This window comes from Lotus japonicus, chromosome 1, assembly GCF_012489685.1.
Source record: "Lotus japonicus ecotype B-129 chromosome 1, LjGifu_v1.2".
NCBI classification, from domain to species: domain Eukaryota; kingdom Viridiplantae; phylum Streptophyta; class Magnoliopsida; order Fabales; family Fabaceae; genus Lotus; species Lotus japonicus.
This window is the reverse complement of record NC_080041.1, coordinates 81,365,013-81,386,191: the sequence shown is the minus strand read 5'-3', so window position 1 is coordinate 81,386,191 and position 21,179 is coordinate 81,365,013. Positions and strand designations below refer to the sequence as shown.

The following is a 21,179-nucleotide window of genomic DNA, read 5'->3' as shown; positions in this document are numbered from 1 at the left end:
AAGAAAAATTAGGGAAGATAAAACTAGGACTAAATTATCACAGGCCTTCATTTCATTGAATGAACCAAGTTAATCACACAAATTATTAGCATTTCAAATGCACAACACCCACTAACTACTCCTCCTTACTAGTTAGAATCACAAAGAAAGCTACTATGCCCAAGAACAACAACAACGACAAAATCCTTATCCCATTAAGTGAAGTCGGCTATATGGATCACACTATGTCCTTGAGCTAGATAAAAAACCAGATTATGAGGGTTATTGTTGTTCATGAGATAAATTTTAACAATATCTTCCTAAGCTACTTTGACAGACATCAACACAATACAATCCTTACAACAACTAGAAAGGATTCTGATGTAAATTTGCAGTATGTAGATCACTAAATCGTACCAGCTAATTAAGGCATGGAATTGATGCTCCTGCAGGTATCTTATAACATGATTGGCCACTAGCCAAGAATTATGTCATAATAGTGATAATACTATCATGAGAAAGAAGAAAAAGTTACCTTTTTCAATAGGAAAACAGTACATCACCAGCATAGCATATGAAATAGAAATTTCCAATCCATTTAAACCCTCACATCCAGTTGAGTGGTCAAGCATCAAATAAAAACCAGATAATGGGTATACAAAGAGGTGTAATTAGACCATCTATGTCCTCCAAATCCAGAGTTTGCATTAAATTAAAAATGACACATGCTGTCATCTTACAGCTACTAACAAACCTATCATATAAATGAAAGTTCACACGATGCAGATTTCCTTGGGCACAAAGCTAACTCCTCCAGCACTTCAGGTGGACTAGGTGAAGTATCACCAATTTTCATGACCTGTAAATGGGTTGAATTCTGCAAAATATATTTTGCAAATTGTAGGTATGTGTGTCGGAAATATCCTGGGTAATATCTAAGATAGCACTTAGTTAAGCATGAAGTAAGGCATTCAGGAACAAAATGAGGGTAAGGTGGAACATTCTTAAAAGTTCCACCAAAAATAAAACTTTGAAGCTTGGGGCAATTCTTAAGCATCAAAATCACCGAATGACAGCTATGAAACTCCAAGCTGAGGCCCAAATGTCTTAAATGAGGAAATTCCGGAACAGCATCATTAAGTTCAAACTGCACTTAGTTATAAAGACAAAGTATGAGAATTCTAAAAACAAGACCAATTACAAACTAAACACATTTCTATCCAATATATTCGAACCTGTGTAATGGTCAAAAACTCCACATTCGATATCGCTTTCAGAAGAACATTAGCATCATTACCATCCATAGTTTCGATACGAACAATACGTATTTCTGCCCTCACCAATTTGGGTAAGATTTTAACCCTATCCTCACAAAAAGAGCCATCATGAGCATATCTTATCACAAATGTTTTCAAATCCTCAAGTATTGGACATCCATAAAGAAGCTCCATGAGATATTGAGGCTCTTCAAAATTAACACGATTCAAATTTAGAGATTTGAGCGCGGGAAGCTCAACGGAAGAAGAAGCAGCCAAAGATACCCTTTTCAATTTGAGAACAACAAGGGTTCTGCAACTGAAAATTTTGCTGCTCAAACAAATGTTAGGACCTACACGCTGAATCTTGGTAGGTTCAGGATCGAATTCAGGCTCGGATTCAGGATCGAGTTCAAGCTCGATTTCAGGCTCGATTTCAATGTTCTCAATCCCGCGTTGTATAACAGTGTTTACCCAAACATTGACATCGGCATTGGCACGTTGAGGATCATAAACGTCATATATGAGACGGAAACTTGTGATGGGTTGTTGCGGATCTCTGGCTTGAAGGGTTGCGTATACTAACATTTCAATGTCGCCTATTGGATGGGCTTGATTGTCGAAGTCGAGAACGGGGACTGAGATCCACAGCGGCAACCACCTCTTTGAAAGAATGCTGGTGGCAACTGCTTGTTGAGTTGGGAGAAATGAGAGAATGTGACAGAGGAGTTCATCTGGTAACTTGCTAATCCTGTCCACCATATTTGCTGAACCAAACTTCCGATCAGAATCAGTGGATGCAGCACGGCAGCGATGAGATGGTGTTCATGATTTTGGGAAAAAAAAGGGTTTGTGTAAATTGTTCATAACCTCTATTTAATGAACATTTTCCTTACCCTAAAACTTTCACGGTTACCGCCACTTTTTTATTTTATTTTGTAAAAATTTGACATTCCAAAGCTTCTTCCAAAATACACTATGTCATTATTGCTGATTATTGGAATTTGCACATGTGTTAAAGCGTTTAGGCGCTAACCAAAAAAAAAAAGCTTTTAGGCGCTTATATGAATGTAAGTTAGAGACAGACTCGTCTATGAAATTCTCTGCGTCTATTTTATCTAGGGGTGTTCGTTGTTTTGTTTGGACCTGTTTTAGATGAAATTAAGAACCGATCTAATCAAAATTTATTGGTTCAATTTGGTTTGGTAGTTAGCGAAATTTTCAAAACGGAACCAAATCAAACCGATGATGAATAGTTTGGATCGGTTTGGTTTATCGATTTCACAATTTCAAATATAAAGCAATAATGTTGAAGGAGGAAAAGTAAAATGAAAAGAAAGACATGGTGGTGGAACCGCACAACGATGTGGATGCGTGGTGGTGGAACCGCGACATGGACATGGAGGCATGGTGATGGAACCTCGAACCGTGATGTGGAGGCCGAAGGCATGCGTGGTGGTGGAACCGCGATATTAGTGGAGGGCCTGGAGGCGTGGTGGCCGGTGGGGGACCGTGAAAGTAGAATCGCGGTTGTGGACCGGTTCTATGGCAGACTGAGAGGGAAACTAAGAGATAAAAAGGAAGAGTGGAAGACGACTAGAGTTTTTGAACTATGCGTGATATGTTATGTCTTATTTTTAAGTTTTATTAATAAATATATATATATATATATATATATATATATATATATATATATCATCGGTTCGATTCTTTGGTTTTTAATTTTTCGAACTGTGAATTGAACAAATTTTCATTGATTTTCATCGGTTTGAATCGATTTTAAACCAAATAACAAGAAAAAAAACCAATCCAATTAATTGGTTTGGTTTGGTTCATCGGTTTCATCGAATCGATCACCCCTAATTCTATTTAATTAAGATTTATTTTTTTGTGAATGAAAAAAATTAAGATTTTATTTTTAACAAAAGTAATTGTTTGGCCAGCCAAGATTTTCGAAACCGTGTGAGTAATTAAAGAATATATTGGAGAACAAATTATCTTTTCATTGTCAAGAATAATCCAAAGACAAAAGTTTCAGCTGAAATATTTTTTTTCGATACATCGAAAAACTCAGCTGAAATATTTTAGTAACACGAAACTAGCTCATCAGCAGTAAAAATCACCAAATTTTAAGCTGGTTCATAGTGATTTAAGAATGATAGTGTATATTAATAACATATTTGACCATCACTTCTACAACTTAACCATGATTGCAAATAATAAGCTTGCCCAGACAACAACCATGATTAATGCATTTTAGCCTAGAAGTTAAAAAATGAATACTTTTTTAGATGAGAAGACAAAATCACAAAATTGATATATAAATAGATACTTTGAAACATTTATGCTACTCGGAAAATCAAACAGGGTAGAGAAATACCCTAAGAATGACAGAAAATTCTCAGAAGTATGCACAGGCTAGTTACAACAGGACTCAACCTTAAGATTTCCTCTGTTAAATTGAAGAATGGGTTTTAACTTTATGAGGTATGTTTTTTGATAATGGTTTGTGTTCGAGAACAATGCATGAAGCACAAGAGATCAAATTAGGTGCACACCAAGAAAAATTAAGGGAGATAAAACAATGACTAAATTCTCAAAGGCCTACATTTCATCGAATCAAGAAAGTTAATCGCACAAAAATTCTTAACATTTCAAATCAAGCACAGTCAAAAGCATGCAGCAAGCTAATATGCCAAATATTAACACAAAATGTGACTCTTACAACAACTAGAAAGGATTCTGATGTCAATTTGTAGTATCACTAAATCATACCAGCTTATTAAGGCATGGAATTGAAGCTTCTGCATGTATCTTATAAAATGATCAGCCACTGACCAAGAGTTATGTCATAATACTATCATAAGAAAGAAGAAAAAACATCTTTTTTCAATAGGGAAAACAGTACATCATCAGCATATGAAATAGTAATTTCCAATCCATTTAAAGCCTCACATCTGGTGGCCAAGCATCATACAATAACCAGATAATGGGTACACAGAGACACTAAATTACAAAGTCCAAGCCCTTCAAATCCAGTATTTGGCATTTTTTAACAAACGACACATGAAAGTTTGTAGTTACTTACAAGCCCATCTATCAAATGAAAGTTCACATGATGCGGATTTCCTCAGGTACAAAGCTAACTCCTTCAATACTTCAAGTGGATCAGGTGAAAGACTAAGAATCTTCATGGACTGTAAATATGTCGAGTTCTGCATAACATACTTTGCAAATTGTAGGTCATTTTCTATGCCTTCGAAACGTTTGAGATAGCACTTAGTTAAGCATGAAGTAAGGCATTCAGGAACAAAATGAGGGTAATGTAGAACATCCTCATCTTTAAAAGATCCCAAAAGTTCAAAACTTTGAAGCTTGGGGCAATTTATTGAGCATCAAAAGCATCAAATTTGAGCTTTTAACTGTAGAAATCAGCGAGAGGGTCAAATGCCTTAAATGAGGAAATTCTGGAACTGAATCATTAACGCGAAACTGCAATAGTGATAGAGACAAATTTTGAGAAATATAGGTGACAGTAATCTAAAAACAAAACCAATCAACAAACTAAACACATTTCCATCGAATATATTCGAACCTCTGTGATGTTCATAAACTCCACATTCGATATTGCTTTCATAAGAATACTAGTACTGTTACCATCCATAATTTCCATACCAGAAGAACGTATATCCACCCTGACCAATTTGTGTAAGATTTTAAACCGTTCCTTGCAAAAAGAGCCACCATGAGCATAATCTAGAAAAAATGTTCTCAAATATTCAAGCATTGGACATCCTGACATCCATAAAGAAGCTCCATAAAATATTGAGGTTCTTCAAACTTGACCTTTCTCAAACTTAGGGACTTGAGTGAGGGAAACTTAACAGCAGTACAAGCACGTAGAGAAACCGCTTGTAAGTTGAGAACAACAAGGGTTTTGCAGCTGGAAATTCTGTAGCTCAAATTAATGACATGAGCTTCTACATCAGATACTTCTATGAAATCAAACAACAATTCAAGGTTCTCAACCCTGCGTTGTATAACAATATTTAGCCAATCATTGACATCGGCACTCTCATGTCCATAGTAAAATAGTGCATTTTGAGTCGGAAACTTGTAATGGGTTGTTGCGGATCTCTGGCTAGAATGGTTGCGTGTTTGAACCCTTCAACGTCGTATCTCGGATAGTTCCAATTATTGAAGTCGAGAATGGGGACTGAGATCTAGAGAGGCTTCCACATCTTTTAAGCTTTGTTTGGCAGGATAGAGAGAGATAGAGAAGAGAGAGTAGAGAATAGAGAAGTTGAGTAGAGAGAAATAGGTGAGAAATAGAGTAGATTTATTTGGTTGTTTGGTAGGGTAGAGATAAAGAAGAGGGAGATAAGAAATAATGATGTGGAAGAGAGAGAAAAAGTTGACTTTTGATTAAAATAAGAATTTTAAATAAAAAAGTGGCTCAGATGCAAATAGTGGCTAATTGCCAAACACAAAAAAAAAAAAAAAGCAACCCAGCCCCAATCTCTTCGCAAATTGCGAAGAGATGAAAAAGTGGGTATGACCCACCATTTTGCCCCCTCTCTCCCCCTATCTTGTCAAACCAAACAAGGTTACTTTAATAATCTCTACTCAAACTCTCTCCTTCCCATCTCTCTCTACCCTAACTCACTCCTACCAAACACAGTGTTAAGGAATGCTTGTGACAACTGCTTGTTAAGTTGGAAGAAACGAGAGAATGTGGCAGAGAAGATCATCTGGCAAACTGCTAATTATGTCATCCATGTTTGCCGAACTGAACTTCCGATCACGTTCAGTAGAAGTAGCAAGGCGATAAGCCGATAATACGTTGTTTTAAGTGGTGACGGATGGGGAAAAAAACAGGGTATGCGAACAGAGAGCGTCAAGAAGGAAGGGCACAAAAAAGTTTGCTACCCATGCCACAAACCCTATGAGCGTTTCATTATGACTATTTATATTTATATGGGGTGTTTAGCACCGTTTTCATGAGAGATGTACTTGAATTTTACATGACGCTCTCACGTCACATAAGAGGATCATAATCCCTCTCTTACAACTACGCGTCTATGCCAAGGATTCTATTTCATACTAGTTAATAGCGCATTTAGCACTGCAGTTAATGATTATTTGGTTCTCATTTAATTTCTAAAACTTATTTTACCTTTAGGAACACCGTCCGTCTACCCTTCTACTGGAGGACATGGACATATCTGAGACAGAATCGGATGATTATGATTTGGAGGCAACGGATGATGAGTGGAAAGAATCAGGGAAATTAGTAAGGAAAAGGAAATCTTTAACCAGACGGCCAAGCATGGAACATAATCAGTCAAAAACCAACAACCCCAAGGATCTCAAAGACAATTTAGGAGATGGATTTGCATCTGCATATGGAGAAACTGCATCAGATATCTGCTGCTCTTGTAGTAAAATCTCATCGTGCAAGACAACAAAATGCAAGTGCAAATCCAGGGGCAACAGTTGTGGGAGTTCTTGTGGCTGCCTAGCAACCAAGTGTGCTAACCGAGCATCATTGTCAAATGAGTCACAAGAGTCAATGCAATCGGGATTGGTTCAGAGGACAGGAAATAATCCAGGCATTGAAGAAGCAGATAAAGACCGACTTCTTGCTACTCAAGGTGCAGAGTTACTTCAGGGAGCACTGTCTGATAGGCCTGCTGAGACAAACAGTGACCAAGCTCCAAGAAAACCTCTCTCTGACATAGGAAATACACAGATCAAACCAAACCTTGAACAGAGAAAGAAATTGCGGAAATCCACTATAATTCTTGTTTCAGACCCGCCACCTTCTTCGCAGCCAGAGATTTCCAATGTCCGCATCCCCAAGAAACAAAATATTACTAAAATTTACGAAACAAATATCGCTGCGAATAGTTGTAGACCACAGAGAAAGCCCCCGTCAAGACCCGAAAATGCAGCATGTGCCCCCAGGGCAGAGGCTAATTTTGTGGATCCAGATTCACCCGTGAAAAGACCAAGTGCCGCGCGAAGGGCAGGATCATCGAATACTGGCGTGCCACTTTGGGACAGAAATGCTGGTAAATCAGACGAATCTGTCAGTAAGGAGCCTGAAAATATTGAAGCTAGAACTAGAACTCCACAACGATAGAAAAGAACACAGGAGGAAAAAGAGAACAGCAGACGCTAATGTAATAGATGAAGAAAGAAGACTTCAATGGTGCATAGCCAAATACCAAAGCCTACAATAACCATATGCTTAGTGGTTTTGTTGATGAAAAGAAGACTTCAATGGTGCATAGCAACATATATATCAAAATGTTATCCTTTGTCTGCAGCAGACAAATAGTGTAATAGATTAATCAGGCTTGAATAATTATGGTTTTTTTGTTCTAATATCTGTTTATACAAACACTCTAGGAACAAGGGTTCAGAGGATAGTTTGTAAGGGCCTTAGGTCTTCTCCTTGGTGATCTTCAACTCAGCGGGGTTATCTTCAATTGATATCAGCTCAAAATATTTTGTTTCAAAGCTTAGTATCCATAGAAAAAAAAATATCTATATGATACTTGATTCATATTATTAAAGTTAACTCTTCTTCCTAAGACTTCCTTGTTCCCCATGGCTCTGGTTTTTATTGTCATTTTTCTTTCTATTAAACATCACAAATTCTTCCAATGGCTACCCGCCTTGTGAGCCATTCATTTGTGGTAACGTTTCGAAAGAAAATCTAACTTATCCATATTGGAATGGGAAACAGTCGGCCGAATGCGGTCACCCAGCCTACAAACTTAACTGTGATGAAGATCCAGTGACCCTTGATATGAATTCTGAAAAGTTCATCGACCTAGAAATAAATCAGGAGACGGGAATTTTAAAGATTGTGTCAATACATATATTTGAATTCAATGGAACTTGTCCCAAGGAGTATAAGAATGCCAGCTTGGATTCAAAATTCTTCAACTACACCTTGAGGATGGACAGTTTAATCTATTTTACGATTGTGGTAATCGTCCTCTCATGTCCCCTCTAAATCACATACCATATACAAATTATAGATGTGACGCAGATGACGGTCTACGACTACGTTATGGATATTTGGTATCTACTAATAATTTTGTTTATTTTACAAAATTTGGAGGTAAAAAAAATATAGTTTTACATCCAAGTTTTGTAAAATAGACAAAATTATTAGTAGATACCAAATATTCATAACGTAGACCGTCATCTGCGTCACATCTATAATTTGTATATGGTATGTGATTTAGAGGGGACATGAGAGAACGATTACCACAATCGTAAAATAGATTAAATTGTCCATCCCTCAAGGTGTAGTTGAAGAATTTTGAATCCAAGCTGGTATTCTTATACTCCTTGGGACAAGTTCCATTGAATTCAAATATATGTATTGGCACAATCTTTAAAATTCCCGTCTCCTGATTTATTTCTAGGACGACGAACTTTTCAGAATTCATATCAAGGGTCACTGGATCTTCATCACAGTTAAGTTTGTAGGCTAGGTGACCGCATTCGGCCGACTGTTTCCCATTCCAATATGGATAGGTTAGATTTTCTTTCGAAACGTTACCACAAATGAATGGCTCACAAGGCGTGTAGCCATTGGAAGAATTTGTGATGTTTAATAGAAAGAAAATGGCAATAAAAACCAGAGCCATGGGGAACAAGGAAGTCTCGAGTCTAGGAAGAAGAGTTGACTTTAATAATATGATTCATATGAATCAAGTATTATATAGATATCCTAAGCACAAACAGTAGTTGAAACTTCAATGAAACAAATTATCTTTTCATTGTCAAGAATAATCCAAAGACAAAAGTTTCAGCTGAAATATTTTAGTAACACGAAACTAGCTCATCAGCAGTAAAAATCACCAAATTTTAAGCAGGTTCATAGTGATTTAAGAATGATAGTGTATATTAATAACATATTTCACCATCACTTCAACAACTTAACCATGATTCCAGATGATAAGCTTGCCCAGACAACAACCATGATTAATGCATTTTAGCCAAGAAGTTAAAATATGACTACTTTTCTAGATGAGAAGACAAAATCACAAAATTGATATATAATTAGAAACTTTGATGCTACTCGGAAAATCAAACAGTGTAGAGAAATACCCTAAGAATCACATAAAATACTCAGAAGTATGCACAGGCTAGCTACGGCAGGACTCAACCTTAAGGTTTCCTCTGTTAAATTGAAGAACGGGTTTTATCTTTATGAGGTATGTTTTCTAATAACGGTTTGTGTTCGAGAACAATGCATTAAGCATTGGAGATCAAATTAGGTGCACACCAAGTAAAACTAGGGGAGATAAAACAATGACTAAATTCTCAAAGGCCTACATTTCATCGAATCAAGAAAGTTAATCGCACAAAAATTCTTAACATTTCAAATCTAGCACAGTCAAAAGCACTCTCCTAGATAAAAGCATGCAGCAAGCTAATATGCCAAATATTAACACAAAATGTGACTCTTACAACAACTAGAAAGGATTTTGATGTCAATTTGTAGTATCACTAAATCATACCAGCTTATTAAGGCATGGAATTGAAGCTTCTGCATGTATCTTATAAAATGACCAGCCACTGACCAAGAGTTATGTCATAATACTATCATAAGAAAGAAGAAAAAACATCTTTTTTCAATAGGGAAAACAGTACATCATCAGCATATGAAATAGTAATTTCCAGTCCATTTAAAGCCTCACATCTAGTGGTCAAGCATCATACAATAACCAGATAATGGGTACACAGAGACACTAAATTACAAAGTCCAAGCCCTTCAAATCCAGTTTTTGGCATTTTTTAACAAACGGCACATGTTGTCTGTCATTTAGGAAAAGTTTGCAGTTACTTACAAGCCTATCGATCAAATGAAAGTTCACATGATGCGGATTTCCTCGGGTACATAGCTAACTCCTTCAACACTTCAAGTGGATCAGGTGAAAGACTAAGAATCTTCATGGACTGTAAATATGTCGAGTTCTGCATAATATACTTTGCAAATTGTAGGTCATTTTCTGTGCCTTCGAAACGTTTGAGATAGCACTTAGTTAAGCATGAAGTAAGGCATTCAGGAACAAAATGAGGGTAATGTAGAACATCGTCATCTTTAAAAGATCCAAAAAGTTCAAAACTTTGAACCTTGGGGCAATTCTTGAGCATCAAAAGCATCAAATTTGAGCTTTTAACAGTAGAAATCAGCGAGAGGGTCAAATGCCTTAAATGAGGAAATTCTGGAACCGAATCATTAACTCGAAACTGCAATAGTGATAGAGACAAATTATGAGAAATATAGGTGACAGTAATCTAAAAACAAAACCAATCAACAAACTAAACACATTTCTATCGAATATATTCAAATCAAACCTCTGTGATGTTCATAAACTCCACATTAGATATTGCTTTCATAAGAATACTAGTACTGTTACCATCCATAATTTCCATACCAGAAGAACGTATATCCGCCCTGACCAATTTGGGTAAGATCTTAAACCGTTCCTTACAAAAAGATCCACCATGAGCATAATCTAGAAAAATTGTTTTCAAATCTTCAAGCTCTGGACATCCATAAAGAAGCTCCATAAGATATTGAGGCTCTTCAAATTCAACACGTAGCAACCATAGGCATTTGAGTGAGGGAAGCTCAACAGAACCAGAAGCAGCTAGAGATACCTCTTTCAACTTGAGAACAACAAGGGTTTTGCAGCTGAAAATGCCGCAGCAGGTTAACCTAACGATATAATCGAAAGGCACAGAGTTGCAATCAAGGTAGATTTCAAGGTTCTCAACCCCATGGTTTATAGCAGTTTTTATCCAAACATTGATATCAGCATTCGCTCGTTCCTCCGAAAGTTCAAGGTCAAGAAGCTCATATTTGAGACGAAAAGTTTTAATGGATTGTTGCGGATCTCTAGCTTGAATGGTTGCGTATATTAACCTTTCAAAGGAATATGAGGGTTTACCTTTTCTCAGATGGGTTTGATTGTCGAAGTCGAGAACGGGGACTGAGATCCAGATAGGCTTCCACCTCTTTGAAAGAATGCTTGTGGCAACTGCTTGTTCCGTTGGAAGAAACGAGAGGATGCGACAGAGGAGATCATCTGTCAAAGTGCTAATTCTGTCATCCATAATTCCGATCAGAATCTGTGGAAGCACGGGGATTAGATGGTGCTCAAAACTGGCTCTGGGAACAATGGTTTTTCTTCGTGCGTGTCTAGAGTGGTGATGGATGGGGTAAGAAAACAGGGTTTGTGAAGTGAAAGGGTCAAGGTGGAAGGAGAAAGGGCATCAGAAGCTTTGCCACTACGTTGATCGGGGATGTCAATTGGACAATGGGTCCATGAGTAAAAACCAATCTCGACATCCGATTTAACCCAAACTTTTCAGGCTTTTGGGCTGGTTGATGCTATTGAGTCTTTTGGATCAGATTGAATTTACTTGTAAAGTTTTTTTCAATCACTGTGTTTGGATGGGTGTAATTTGGAAGGAAGGAAGTAGGTAGAAGGGAAAAGGAGTGGAAAAAGGTATCTTTGTGTGTTTGGGAGGGGGATGAAAATGGAGGGGGAAGGAAAACTGTACATAAACAGTAGCATGTCAGTTTTCCTTCCATCAATGCCAAGAAAATGGCCATAAGAGGAGAGCTAGTGGCAAAATTACACCTTGGTCCATTCAGTTGCACTAGGTTGCTGTGTTGATTTTTATTACAATCTTCTCTATTAAAATCAGTGTTGTCAAATCGCGATTGCGGAAAATCGCGGCGAGGCAAAAATTCGCTATTTCGTTTAGCGGATCGCGTCGCTGGCAAATAGCGGCTACCGCATAGCGGTTAAAATAAGTACAATATTATACAAAAAACAGCTAAAAACAACATAATTTTAACTCAAAGTCTCAAAACAACATAATTCAAGGCTGTCCAACAGCTCAAAACAGATAACAAAGTACTTAAAACAACATAATGTTAATGTAAGTCTCAAAAGAGCACAATTCAAGGCTGCCCAGCAGCTCAAAACAAATAACAGAAGTACTTAAAACAACAAAATTTAAACTGAAGCCTCAAAACAGTAAAGGTAATGCAACAAAAGTCAATTCTACTCGTTATCCTCTTCCTCCTCCCCAGAATTTTCATCATCCACATCATCAGAAAGTGAAACATATCCATCAGCTTCTATTTCAGAGTCCTCCAAATCATTATCTGAAATCTCTTCTTCTTCATCTTCAATAACAATCAGCTATTTTCCGTTCTTGGAAGTAGTAGCACCTTTCTTCTTCTTAGATGAAGTACCTGCAGCAGTTGTGACCTCTTTTCTCTTTCTAGTTCCTCGCCTAGTGTTAGTACCAGGCTCTCCAATTCCTGAAGCTTTGTAAACAACATCCCAAGTGAGGTCGTCCTCCGGAAATACCCTATCATTTCCAGCATCATCTCCATCCTCTTCCATCGTCCCCACTAGCCATTCATTGCTCTCATCAATGTCATCCAAGGAGATAGGGTCCAACTCATCTCTAATATTGTACCTTCTTACTAGTGCTTGATTATACTTGACAAACACCAAGTCCTCAAGTCTCTTATGCTCAAGCTTATTTCTTTTCTTTGTATGAATCTATAAAGATGATAAGGTAATAAAATTAAAATCTAAACTAAAGTGACATGTTAAAAGTTAACAAGTACAATAATAAATATTAGCAAATAGTAGAGTTGATTAGTTGAAGAGCTTACTTGCTCAAACACACTCCAATTCCGTTCACACCCTGAAGCACTACAAGTCAAACTTAAAATCTTTATTGCCAACTTTGTCAAATTTGGTGTTGATTGTCCATACATTCTCCACCATTGAGCTACAAAAGCATAAGTCCAAAATCCAATTATAAGTCAAATGTTATGCAATCCAAATGCATTAACAATTTAACATATAAAGATATTCAATTGTGCTCACCTGGTGCAATTGTTCCCCTTTGTTCAATTGCAAACTTGCTTCCAAACATACCACCACCAGATTTGTAAATTGGTAGCTCGGTGAGTATCTTCTTCCTTAGCTCATCAGTAGGTGACAACCTTTCTACACAATCATAGACTCCTTTCTGCACCTCAAAATCATAGTCCAATTCTGAATCATTGTAGTAGTACTCTGGGTTCAGGAAGTGGCCAGCAGCATGCAATGGTCGATGTAGTTGGCTATTCCACCTATTGTCTATGATTTCCCAGATTTTTTGATATTTGCTTTTGTCATCACGAAGGGAAGCTTTGATTGCTTCTTTGGCCTTATCCATAGCCTCATAGATATAACCCATAGCGGGTTTCTTCTCGCTGTCTGCTAAGCGTAGTACACGTACCAATGGACCCATGACCTTGAGTGTATGGAAAAAAAGAGAGGGAAAAAATAGTTTCAGATTTGAAAAAAATATAAAAACAGAAACAGTAAAATGTGAAAAAATTAGAAAAAAAAAACAGCAAAATTACCTTTAATATAAAACACACACTGTTCCAGAAAGAGTTCATCAAAACGGTTTTTGTGGCTTGCTTGCCTTTTGGCTCGTTGGACAGCTTGTTATTTGTCCAAGTGTGTGACACAAACATCTCCCTCAATTTCCCCTTCTCCTTCCGCAATCTTTTCAATGTAAGATAGGATGTTGCAAATCTTGTAACAGCATGCCTTACCAATTCTCTTTTCTTGGTATAGTACCTCAACAAGCTCAATGTACTAGTGTGACCGTAGATGAAACCAACAAGAGATATGGCTCTTTGAATTGTTTTCTTTATGAGAGGAATCTTCCCAATGTCTTCCAAAATTAAATCTATGCAGTGAGCTGCACATGGTGTCCAATATAAGTTGGGTCTTTTTTGTTCTAGCATCTTTCCCGCACTCACATAGTTGCTGCCATTGTCAGTTATAACCTGAACAACATTCTCTTCCCCAACCTCATCAATTATGGAGTCAAGCAGCTCAAATAATTTCTCACCATTTTTCACATAATCAGAGGCATCAACTGATTTTAGAAACATTGTTCCAGCTGAACAATTCACCATGAAGTTAATAATTGATCTTTGTTTTCTATCAGTCCATGCATCGGACATAATAGAGCAACCAAATCTTTTCCATTGCTCCTTCTGGCCCTTCAACAAATTCTCAGTGTAGTCTACCTCCTTTGCAAGAAGTGGAACCCTTATGTCATGATATGAAGGCGGTTTTAAATGATGTCCGAAGCTTCCAACAGCCGCAAGCATGTCACGAAAGCTTTGCAACTTAACCATGTTGAAAGACAAGCCTGCTTGATACCAAAAGCGGGCAATATACTGATGAACTCTTGCTGTAGACTCCTTATCACATGAGGCTCTGATGCTTTCCTGCCTTAGCTTCTCATTCTTCTTCTTTGCAATGGCACTTTCTGGTTTTTTGAGGTACATATCAATCTGGCCCTTCAGAACCTTTTTATTTTTATTTTCTCTAGTTGCAATCTCCAGCCCTTCATCCATAGCACGTTCCTCATCACTATCACCACGGAGGCAGTCATCATCAAGAAGATCAAGGCGAACCCTTTCATATGCTTCGCTGTCTTTCTTTTTCTTTTCATTCAAGATTCCCCACAATTCATCTCGAACCTCTTTCGGACACTTAGGACAAGGTGCGACATTCCCTGGCTTCGCCATCAAGTGCTCCTTCATTCTTGTAATTCCACCCTTTGTCATTTTACCACAGAAATTGCAAATACAGCAACTGGTATCATGCGCATCATATGGCTTACAAAATTTCCAGCCAAGATCAGCCCTTTGAGGTGCTGCAAGAACTGGGGTTGAATTGGAACCTTGTGCGGCCATGGTTCTGAGTTTTCAAAATAAAACAGTACATTTTAAGAGATAAGAATACGTAAGAGATAAGTTAAGAGAAAAGGAAGAAGAAACAATGGAAAACAGAGCATGAGTTTTGAACAGAGAAGAAAACCGTGAAACAAGATATTATAAGTTTAGTAAAGGAAGAAGAAACAATGGAAAACAGATCATGAGTTTTGAACAAAAATAAAAGAAAAAGAGAAGAGAAGATGACTGTTAAAGGAAGAAGAAACATTGAAAAACAGAGAAGAAAACTGTGAAACAGGGTAAAGGAAGAAGAAACATTGAAAAACAGAGTATAGGTTTTCAACAAAAAACAGAGGAATGAGAGGATGCGGAAAAGAGTATGATCTACTCACCAGAAAGCAGAAACTCTGAGAAGGTTTGCTTGCAAGTTGCAACCGTGCTGTAGAGTGTAGTCTCTGAGAAGTGAGAACCAAAGAGAATTTGAAAAAGAGGAGAGGAGAGTTGAAGCGTTAATATAGAGAATAGTTATTAGGGAATTAGGGTAATTAATGGGAATTAGCGTTAATAGGAGGTGGCCCATTATATTCTGTTTTTAAAACCCTAAAAACTAGCCAGAAAAACGTTTGAATTCCATGAAATCCGACATTTCCGTTTCTGGCATAAGCCGCTATGGCGTTCGCGGCCGCGATCGCGATTATCGCGGTGGCCGCTATGTAGCCGCATAACGATTGCGGTGAAGCAAATTCCCGCTACGCTATAGCGGGTAGCGGCCGCTATAGCCGCTATTTAACAACACTGATTAAAATTGTACAGTACGACGACTAGTATAATTGTAATTGTAATATTGTATTTAAAATTTGTGAATTCATTTCAAAAAAATAAAAGTCTTAAAATATTAATAAATTTTAAATGTAATTTTAATTTATTGTAAAATCCACGTTATAATCATATGGTCATATCAAGAATATTTTATTATCAAAGGGTAAAATGGTACTTAAGAAAACATCACTTTTTCTTTTCCTTTCATTCTCTCTTTATTATCTCTCAATCCAAACACCTTCAAAATCACCTCATTTTCCGCTTATATTTCTTCCCCTTATATTCCTTCCTCTTATATTCATTCTTCTTATTTTCACCTCTGGATCCAAACAGAGCATAAAAGTAATTTCATGTAAATAATTTGGCGAAGTCTTAGAATTGCAAAAAGAAATAATTCACGTCCATAATTTTTTTTACACTAGCGACACATGCAAGTATGCAACTTGCGGTTGTTTTTTACGGCCACAACTGCAAAGCTTTTTTATTTTAGAATTTGTAGTTGTCAGAAACCACCACAAACCGCAAATGTTGTTGGTGCCACAAAAAACCGGTTTACCTCAATCAACGCTAAATTATGAAATTTCAAGAGTTTTTTTTTTTTGGTCAAAGGATCATAGATTGATATTCAAAGGATGCCCAGCGACACTTACAAGAGATACACTTACATCAGTGAGACTACTCTCAGGGACTGAAATTACAATGCATTACAGATAACACCATTAAAATCAAGGCATTTACAGTCAAGTTCACACAAGTAATCAACAAACTAACACCTACAGAGATCCAAAATTTCAAAGATCACCAATGAATCAAACTGACTTTCTGAGCAGTATTAATGTTCCATTTTAAACAACTGCTCAACTTCTTGCAACTCAACCGACTCTGCCGGGACTGCATCGCACTGAACGATCTTCAAGGCAGCTTAGATCGTGGCTCCAACAGCACTTGTAGGGAGTCAATCCAAAGACATTGAGATCCTGAAAAATAGAAAAACTGTAGATCTACAGATCTGCTTCAGATCTGCACCAAACACAACCAGAACAGAGAGGGAGATAAGGATGGTGAGGGTGGATGCAAGGATGGCTCAATTTGAGCATGGATCCGAGAGCATTCTCAGAATGTTTTTGTTCAAGCACACTACGTGGCAAGAAGACTTGAATAACTTTTAATTAGTTCACGCAAATTGGTAGAGATGATATTCGTACCAAACGAAAACATGGTTCTACTAGATGCTAGAAAATCTCTTTTTGCTGATATAGTGAGCATTTCAAGTTGTTTCTTGTTTTTCTTTGTCAGTTGTATAGTTAGGGCTCGTTTGGTGGTCAGGACAGGATAGGATAAGACAGGATAATAATCATATCATATTGTTATCTGTTGTTTGTTGCGCCAGTAGGATAGGATAACACTATCTTGTCTCCTATCCTATCCTGTCAATCATGTGTAAAAGTTATCCTAAGGGGGGAGCTAGGATAGAACATGATAGGATACCAATTATATGTTTTCTTTCAGTATCCTAACTCCAAATTAATTTATTTTAATATTTTATAATTTATAATAATATTAATTAATAATAATATTAATTAATAATTATAAAAATATTAATTTAACTAAAATAAAAAATAAATAAAATTATTATTCATAAATAGTAAAATAGACTACTCACTTACAAATATTGATTTATTAATAATAATATACTAATTTAATATTTTCATCTCCTATTATTTATCTACTTATATAATAATTTAAATATAAAGTATTTTGAAATAATAATATTTTTAATTTAGTTAATTTTTATTGTTTATCACATGTCACAACTAAGTGAAAACCATTGATTACAAATATTTATTTTTTAATAACAATAGATTAATTTTCTATTTTCATCTCCTATTATTTAAAACTACTTATCTACTTATATAATAATTTATAATTTAATTATAAAGTACTTTTGAAATAAAAATATTCTTAATTTAGTTAACTTTTATTGTTAATTATCACGTGTCACAACTAAGTGAAAACAATTGGTTAACTGCATAATTTTATTTAAAATATAGGCTATCTTCAAAACAATAAAATAGGCTAATTAATAAAATTTAAATTTATTTTATTTATTTTAAAATATAGACTCATTCATGAAAATGCAAAGAAATTAAATTTAATAGAATGATCAATTTTAAATGTATTTTTTATTCAAATATAAATCTGATACATTTTTCCTTATCATATTCAGTCCTTATCATGTGCACCTCAAACACAGGATATGATAAAAGTCTATCCTGCTCTTATCATATCCTGTTGTTATCATGTTCATATATCATATCATATCATATCCTGATCACCAAACGGGCCCTTAGTGTTTGTTTTCCATTGTCAATTCGGAAAAATGTTTTCAACCTTATGCAACAGGTTCTAATTTTCCCCAACTTGGAGACATTAGTATGTTATTTCTCACATGGACAACTTGAAGTCATGATGGCCCAACAATCTCTCTGAAAATTCATTTTGCAAATTGAAAACAAAAAATAGAAATCACAACCATCTCTTGAATGTGCTCCCAAGTCATGAGCCAAGTAAATTAAGAAGCCTGGAATCATTCAATTTAGGGTACAGTATTGTACTGTAACTTGTATATGAAATAGATGGTATCTACACAAACACAGGGGCTAGAACTCATGAAGAGCTGGACATTCCACGGAGAACTTTGTTTTTGGGTCATTTACCAGAGCCAAAGCAGTTATGGAGTAGGTATCCTCAAGGAAATATCAGATTTCAAAACCTATTTACCCTAAAAAAAATGATGATGTATAATGCCATGTTATTAATATAGAAAGGGGGAAATTGCACTTTGGTGCAGGTACCTCCTGAGGTGATTGTTGAGCACACAGTCACTGCACTCAGCAGAACTGTCCTAGCTGCTGTGCCAGGGATTGTATTTCTGTCTGGAGGACAAAGTGAAGAAGAAGCTACCCTTAATCTCAATGCAATGAACAAGCTGAAGAAGAAGCCACCCTCAATCTCAATACAATGAGCAAGCTGGAGGTGTGGAAGCCATGGACTCTCTCATTCTCATTTGGGCGAGCACAGCAGCAAAGCTGGCACACTCAAGACATGGGCTGGGAAGAAAGAGCGAGTTGCCAAATCTCAAGAGGCATTTGTGGCAAGGTGCAAGGCTAATTCTGAGGCTACTATTGGGAAGTATGGTGGTGGAAGTGGGAGAGGATTGGCTTCTGAGATTTTGGATGTCAAGGACTCTTAGTAACCAACTGAATGCCACCTAAGTTAATGCAATTCATTGTACCAGATTTAGTAATAAAAATAAGGCTTAAATAAGTTTTTGGTCCCTATTCTTTATAAAATGCTTGGTTTTCGTCTCTCGCCGGAGCAAAGTTGGGTTTTAGTCCCTAACCTTTGTCAAAAGGTTTGGTTTTCATACCTCTGGAGCTCTAGGTCAACGCCGGAGCTCCGGTAGCCCATGTGGCATGGCCACGTCAGTTTAATGAGCTGACGTGGAATTTGTTTGTCTTTTAAATTAAAAAAAAACTAATTAATTAAAAAAAAGAAATTGTTTAAAATTCAAAAAATTAAATTTATGTTTAAAAATGTTTTAATTTAAAAAATTATGTTTTTAATTCCTCCTCTCTCCACCCCCGTCAACCTCCATGTCGCCGTCGCCGCCGCTAGATCTCCTCCTCCCCTCCCCAACGATCACCACCCTTTCCCTTCCCATGGAACCCAACAACACCACCACCAAAAACCTCCACCCAACAACAACACCACCACCCATACTGAAGAAACGGGCCAAACACCATCCAAATAGCCCAGAAACTCCTTCCCCAAAATTGACACAACCTCATTGGCTCCTCCAAGAAACATTGCAATAACAGTAGCTCACCATTATCAACAGGGGGAAATTAAAGGAGACGAAGGAGAAAAGCACCAAACCCAAATCCCTCGAACCAACCATCACCATCACCGACCCAATAACGACTGAACCTCCACCGTCGAGATCCTGGAAACTTCCTCGAGCCACCACCTCACTGAAATCGAAAAAATCTCCACCCTAGACGCAGTTGCACAGCACCGCACATGCATCTGTACTGTTTCAGTCTTCGCGGAACCATCAAGGCCATGGTCGACGTCGCTCGCGTCTCCACCACAGGCCCACCACAATCGGGATTTCTTCCGAACCCTCTCTCATCGTCTTCTTTGATCTCACTTCTGGTATTGAGCTTAGATTGGGTTGAGGATGGGTTCAGTGGGTTTAGATCTGGTGAGGGGGAAGAAGAATAGGGTGAGCAGAGTAGAGGAGGAGGGTTTAGATCTGTTGTATGGTAAATGAACCCAAGGATTAAAGTTAAATAAATTAAGTTTTTTTATTTTTTTGAATTTTAAACAATTTCTTTTTTTTAATTAATTAGTTTTCTTTTAATTTAAAAGACAAACAAATTCCACGTCAGCTCATTAAACTGACGTGGCCGTGCCACATGGGCTACCGGAGCTCCGGCGTTGACCTAGAGCTCCGGAGGGATGAAAACCAAACCTTTTGGCAAAGGTTAGGGACTAAAACCCACCTTTGCTCCGGCGAGGGACGAAAACCAAGCCTTTTGTAAAGGATAGGGACCAAAAACTTATTTAAGCCTAAAAATAAGGGCTGTATTCTACCGTTAAGATACAATAGAGTTAAGACAATTGTGTTGCCTGCACCTAACATTGCAAGATTAATTTTTGCAGTGTAATAGCAGCAATGGATGTTAAAATGAAATAAGGATGGGCATGGGCCTAAAGAGCATATCCCTCCTTTCTTGACTGAATGATGCAACACTTAAATCATTGCTTTGTAGCTTTAGTTATTCCAGTGAAGTATATCATGAAAAATCTAATCAATTGGTGTGCTTTGGTGAACTGGTTTGCTACTGTATGAGAACAAACTAGTGATCAAATTAGGTGCACACTAAAACTAGGACTGAATTTTCATAGGCCTTCATTTCATCAAATAAAGCAAAGTTAATTGCACAAAAATTCTTAGCATTTCCAATCAAGCACCAACTAAACCACTCCTCCTTCCTAGTTAAAAGCATGCAGCAAGCTACTATGCCAAACATTATCACAAAATATGATCATTACAACAATTAGAAGGATTCTATGTCAATTTGCAGTTTGTAGAACACTAAATCATACCAGCTTATTAAGGCATGGAATTGTCCTGCGGGTAACTTATAACATGATTGGCCACTGACCAAGAATTATGTCATAATACTATCATGAGAAAGAAGAAAAAGCATCCTTTTTAAATGGAGAAAACAACAACACATCATCGG

The 21,179-nt window shown here is 37.0% G+C and overlaps 3 protein-coding genes across 6 annotated transcripts; all 3 read right to left on the bottom strand.

The window, feature by feature from the left end:
* Positions 1 to 495: 495 nt before the first annotated feature.
* Positions 496 to 2,101, bottom strand: LOC130719756 (F-box/FBD/LRR-repeat protein At1g16930-like). Its single transcript, XM_057570367.1, has 2 exons — positions 1,215 to 2,101; positions 496 to 1,126 (listed from the first exon to the last, which is right to left on the bottom strand). Exons 1-2 carry the CDS (start codon positions 1,995 to 1,997, stop codon positions 737 to 739), a joined length of 1,173 nt encoding a protein of 390 aa, XP_057426350.1. The 5' UTR covers positions 1,998 to 2,101; the 3' UTR covers positions 496 to 736.
* Positions 2,102 to 4,100: 1,999 nt separating this feature from the next.
* Positions 4,101 to 11,658, bottom strand: LOC130719766 (F-box/FBD/LRR-repeat protein At4g26340-like). Of its 4 annotated transcripts, XR_009012908.1 has the most exons (4): positions 10,623 to 11,658; positions 10,112 to 10,514; positions 4,831 to 7,306; positions 4,101 to 4,727 (listed from the first exon to the last, which is right to left on the bottom strand). XR_009012908.1 is itself a non-coding variant. In XM_057570379.1 (3 exons), exons 1-2 carry the CDS (start codon positions 11,382 to 11,384, stop codon positions 10,116 to 10,118), a joined length of 1,161 nt encoding a protein of 386 aa, XP_057426362.1. In that variant the 5' UTR covers positions 11,385 to 11,658; the 3' UTR covers positions 4,101 to 7,306; positions 10,112 to 10,115. The 4 variants fall into 4 exon arrangements, 3 of the variants coding, with proteins under 3 accessions (XP_057426362.1, XP_057426369.1, XP_057426374.1); XM_057570379.1 differs by having other exon boundaries at positions 4,101 to 7,306; XM_057570386.1 differs by lacking the exon at positions 4,831 to 7,306.
* A 685-nt stretch (positions 11,659 to 12,343) lies between these two features.
* LOC130748027 (uncharacterized) lies at positions 12,344 to 15,066 on the bottom strand. The gene is made up of 5 exons (XM_057601118.1): positions 13,711 to 15,066; positions 13,187 to 13,598; positions 12,970 to 13,088; positions 12,538 to 12,853; positions 12,344 to 12,468 (listed from the first exon to the last, which is right to left on the bottom strand). Exons 1-5 carry the CDS (start codon positions 15,064 to 15,066, stop codon positions 12,344 to 12,346), a joined length of 2,328 nt encoding a protein of 775 aa, XP_057457101.1.
* Positions 15,067 to 21,179: the final 6,113 nt, after the last annotated feature.

Coding starts and splice junctions, on each gene's coding strand:
- LOC130719766 (XM_057570379.1), bottom strand. CDS start 11,384: ATGGATGACAGAATTAGCACTTTGACAGATGATCTCCTCTGTCGCATC. Junction 10,515..10,622: donor AGTTTATGAACATCACAGAG/GTTTGATTTGAA, acceptor TCACTATTGCAG/TTTCGAGTTAATGATTCGGT.
- LOC130719756 (XM_057570367.1), bottom strand. CDS start 1,997: ATGGTGGACAGGATTAGCAAGTTACCAGATGAACTCCTCTGTCACATT. Junction 1,127..1,214: donor AGTTTTTGACCATTACACAG/GTTCGAATATAT, acceptor AACTAAGTGCAG/TTTGAACTTAATGATGCTGT.
- LOC130748027 (XM_057601118.1), bottom strand. CDS start 15,066: ATGGCCGCACAAGGTTCCAATTCAACCCCAGTTCTTGCAGCACCTCAA. Junction 13,599..13,710: donor GTGTGTGTTTTATATTAAAG/GTAATTTTGCTG, acceptor CATACACTCAAG/GTCATGGGTCCATTGGTACG. Junction 13,089..13,186: donor AAGGGGAACAATTGCACCAG/GTGAGCACAATT, acceptor ATGCTTTTGTAG/CTCAATGGTGGAGAATGTAT.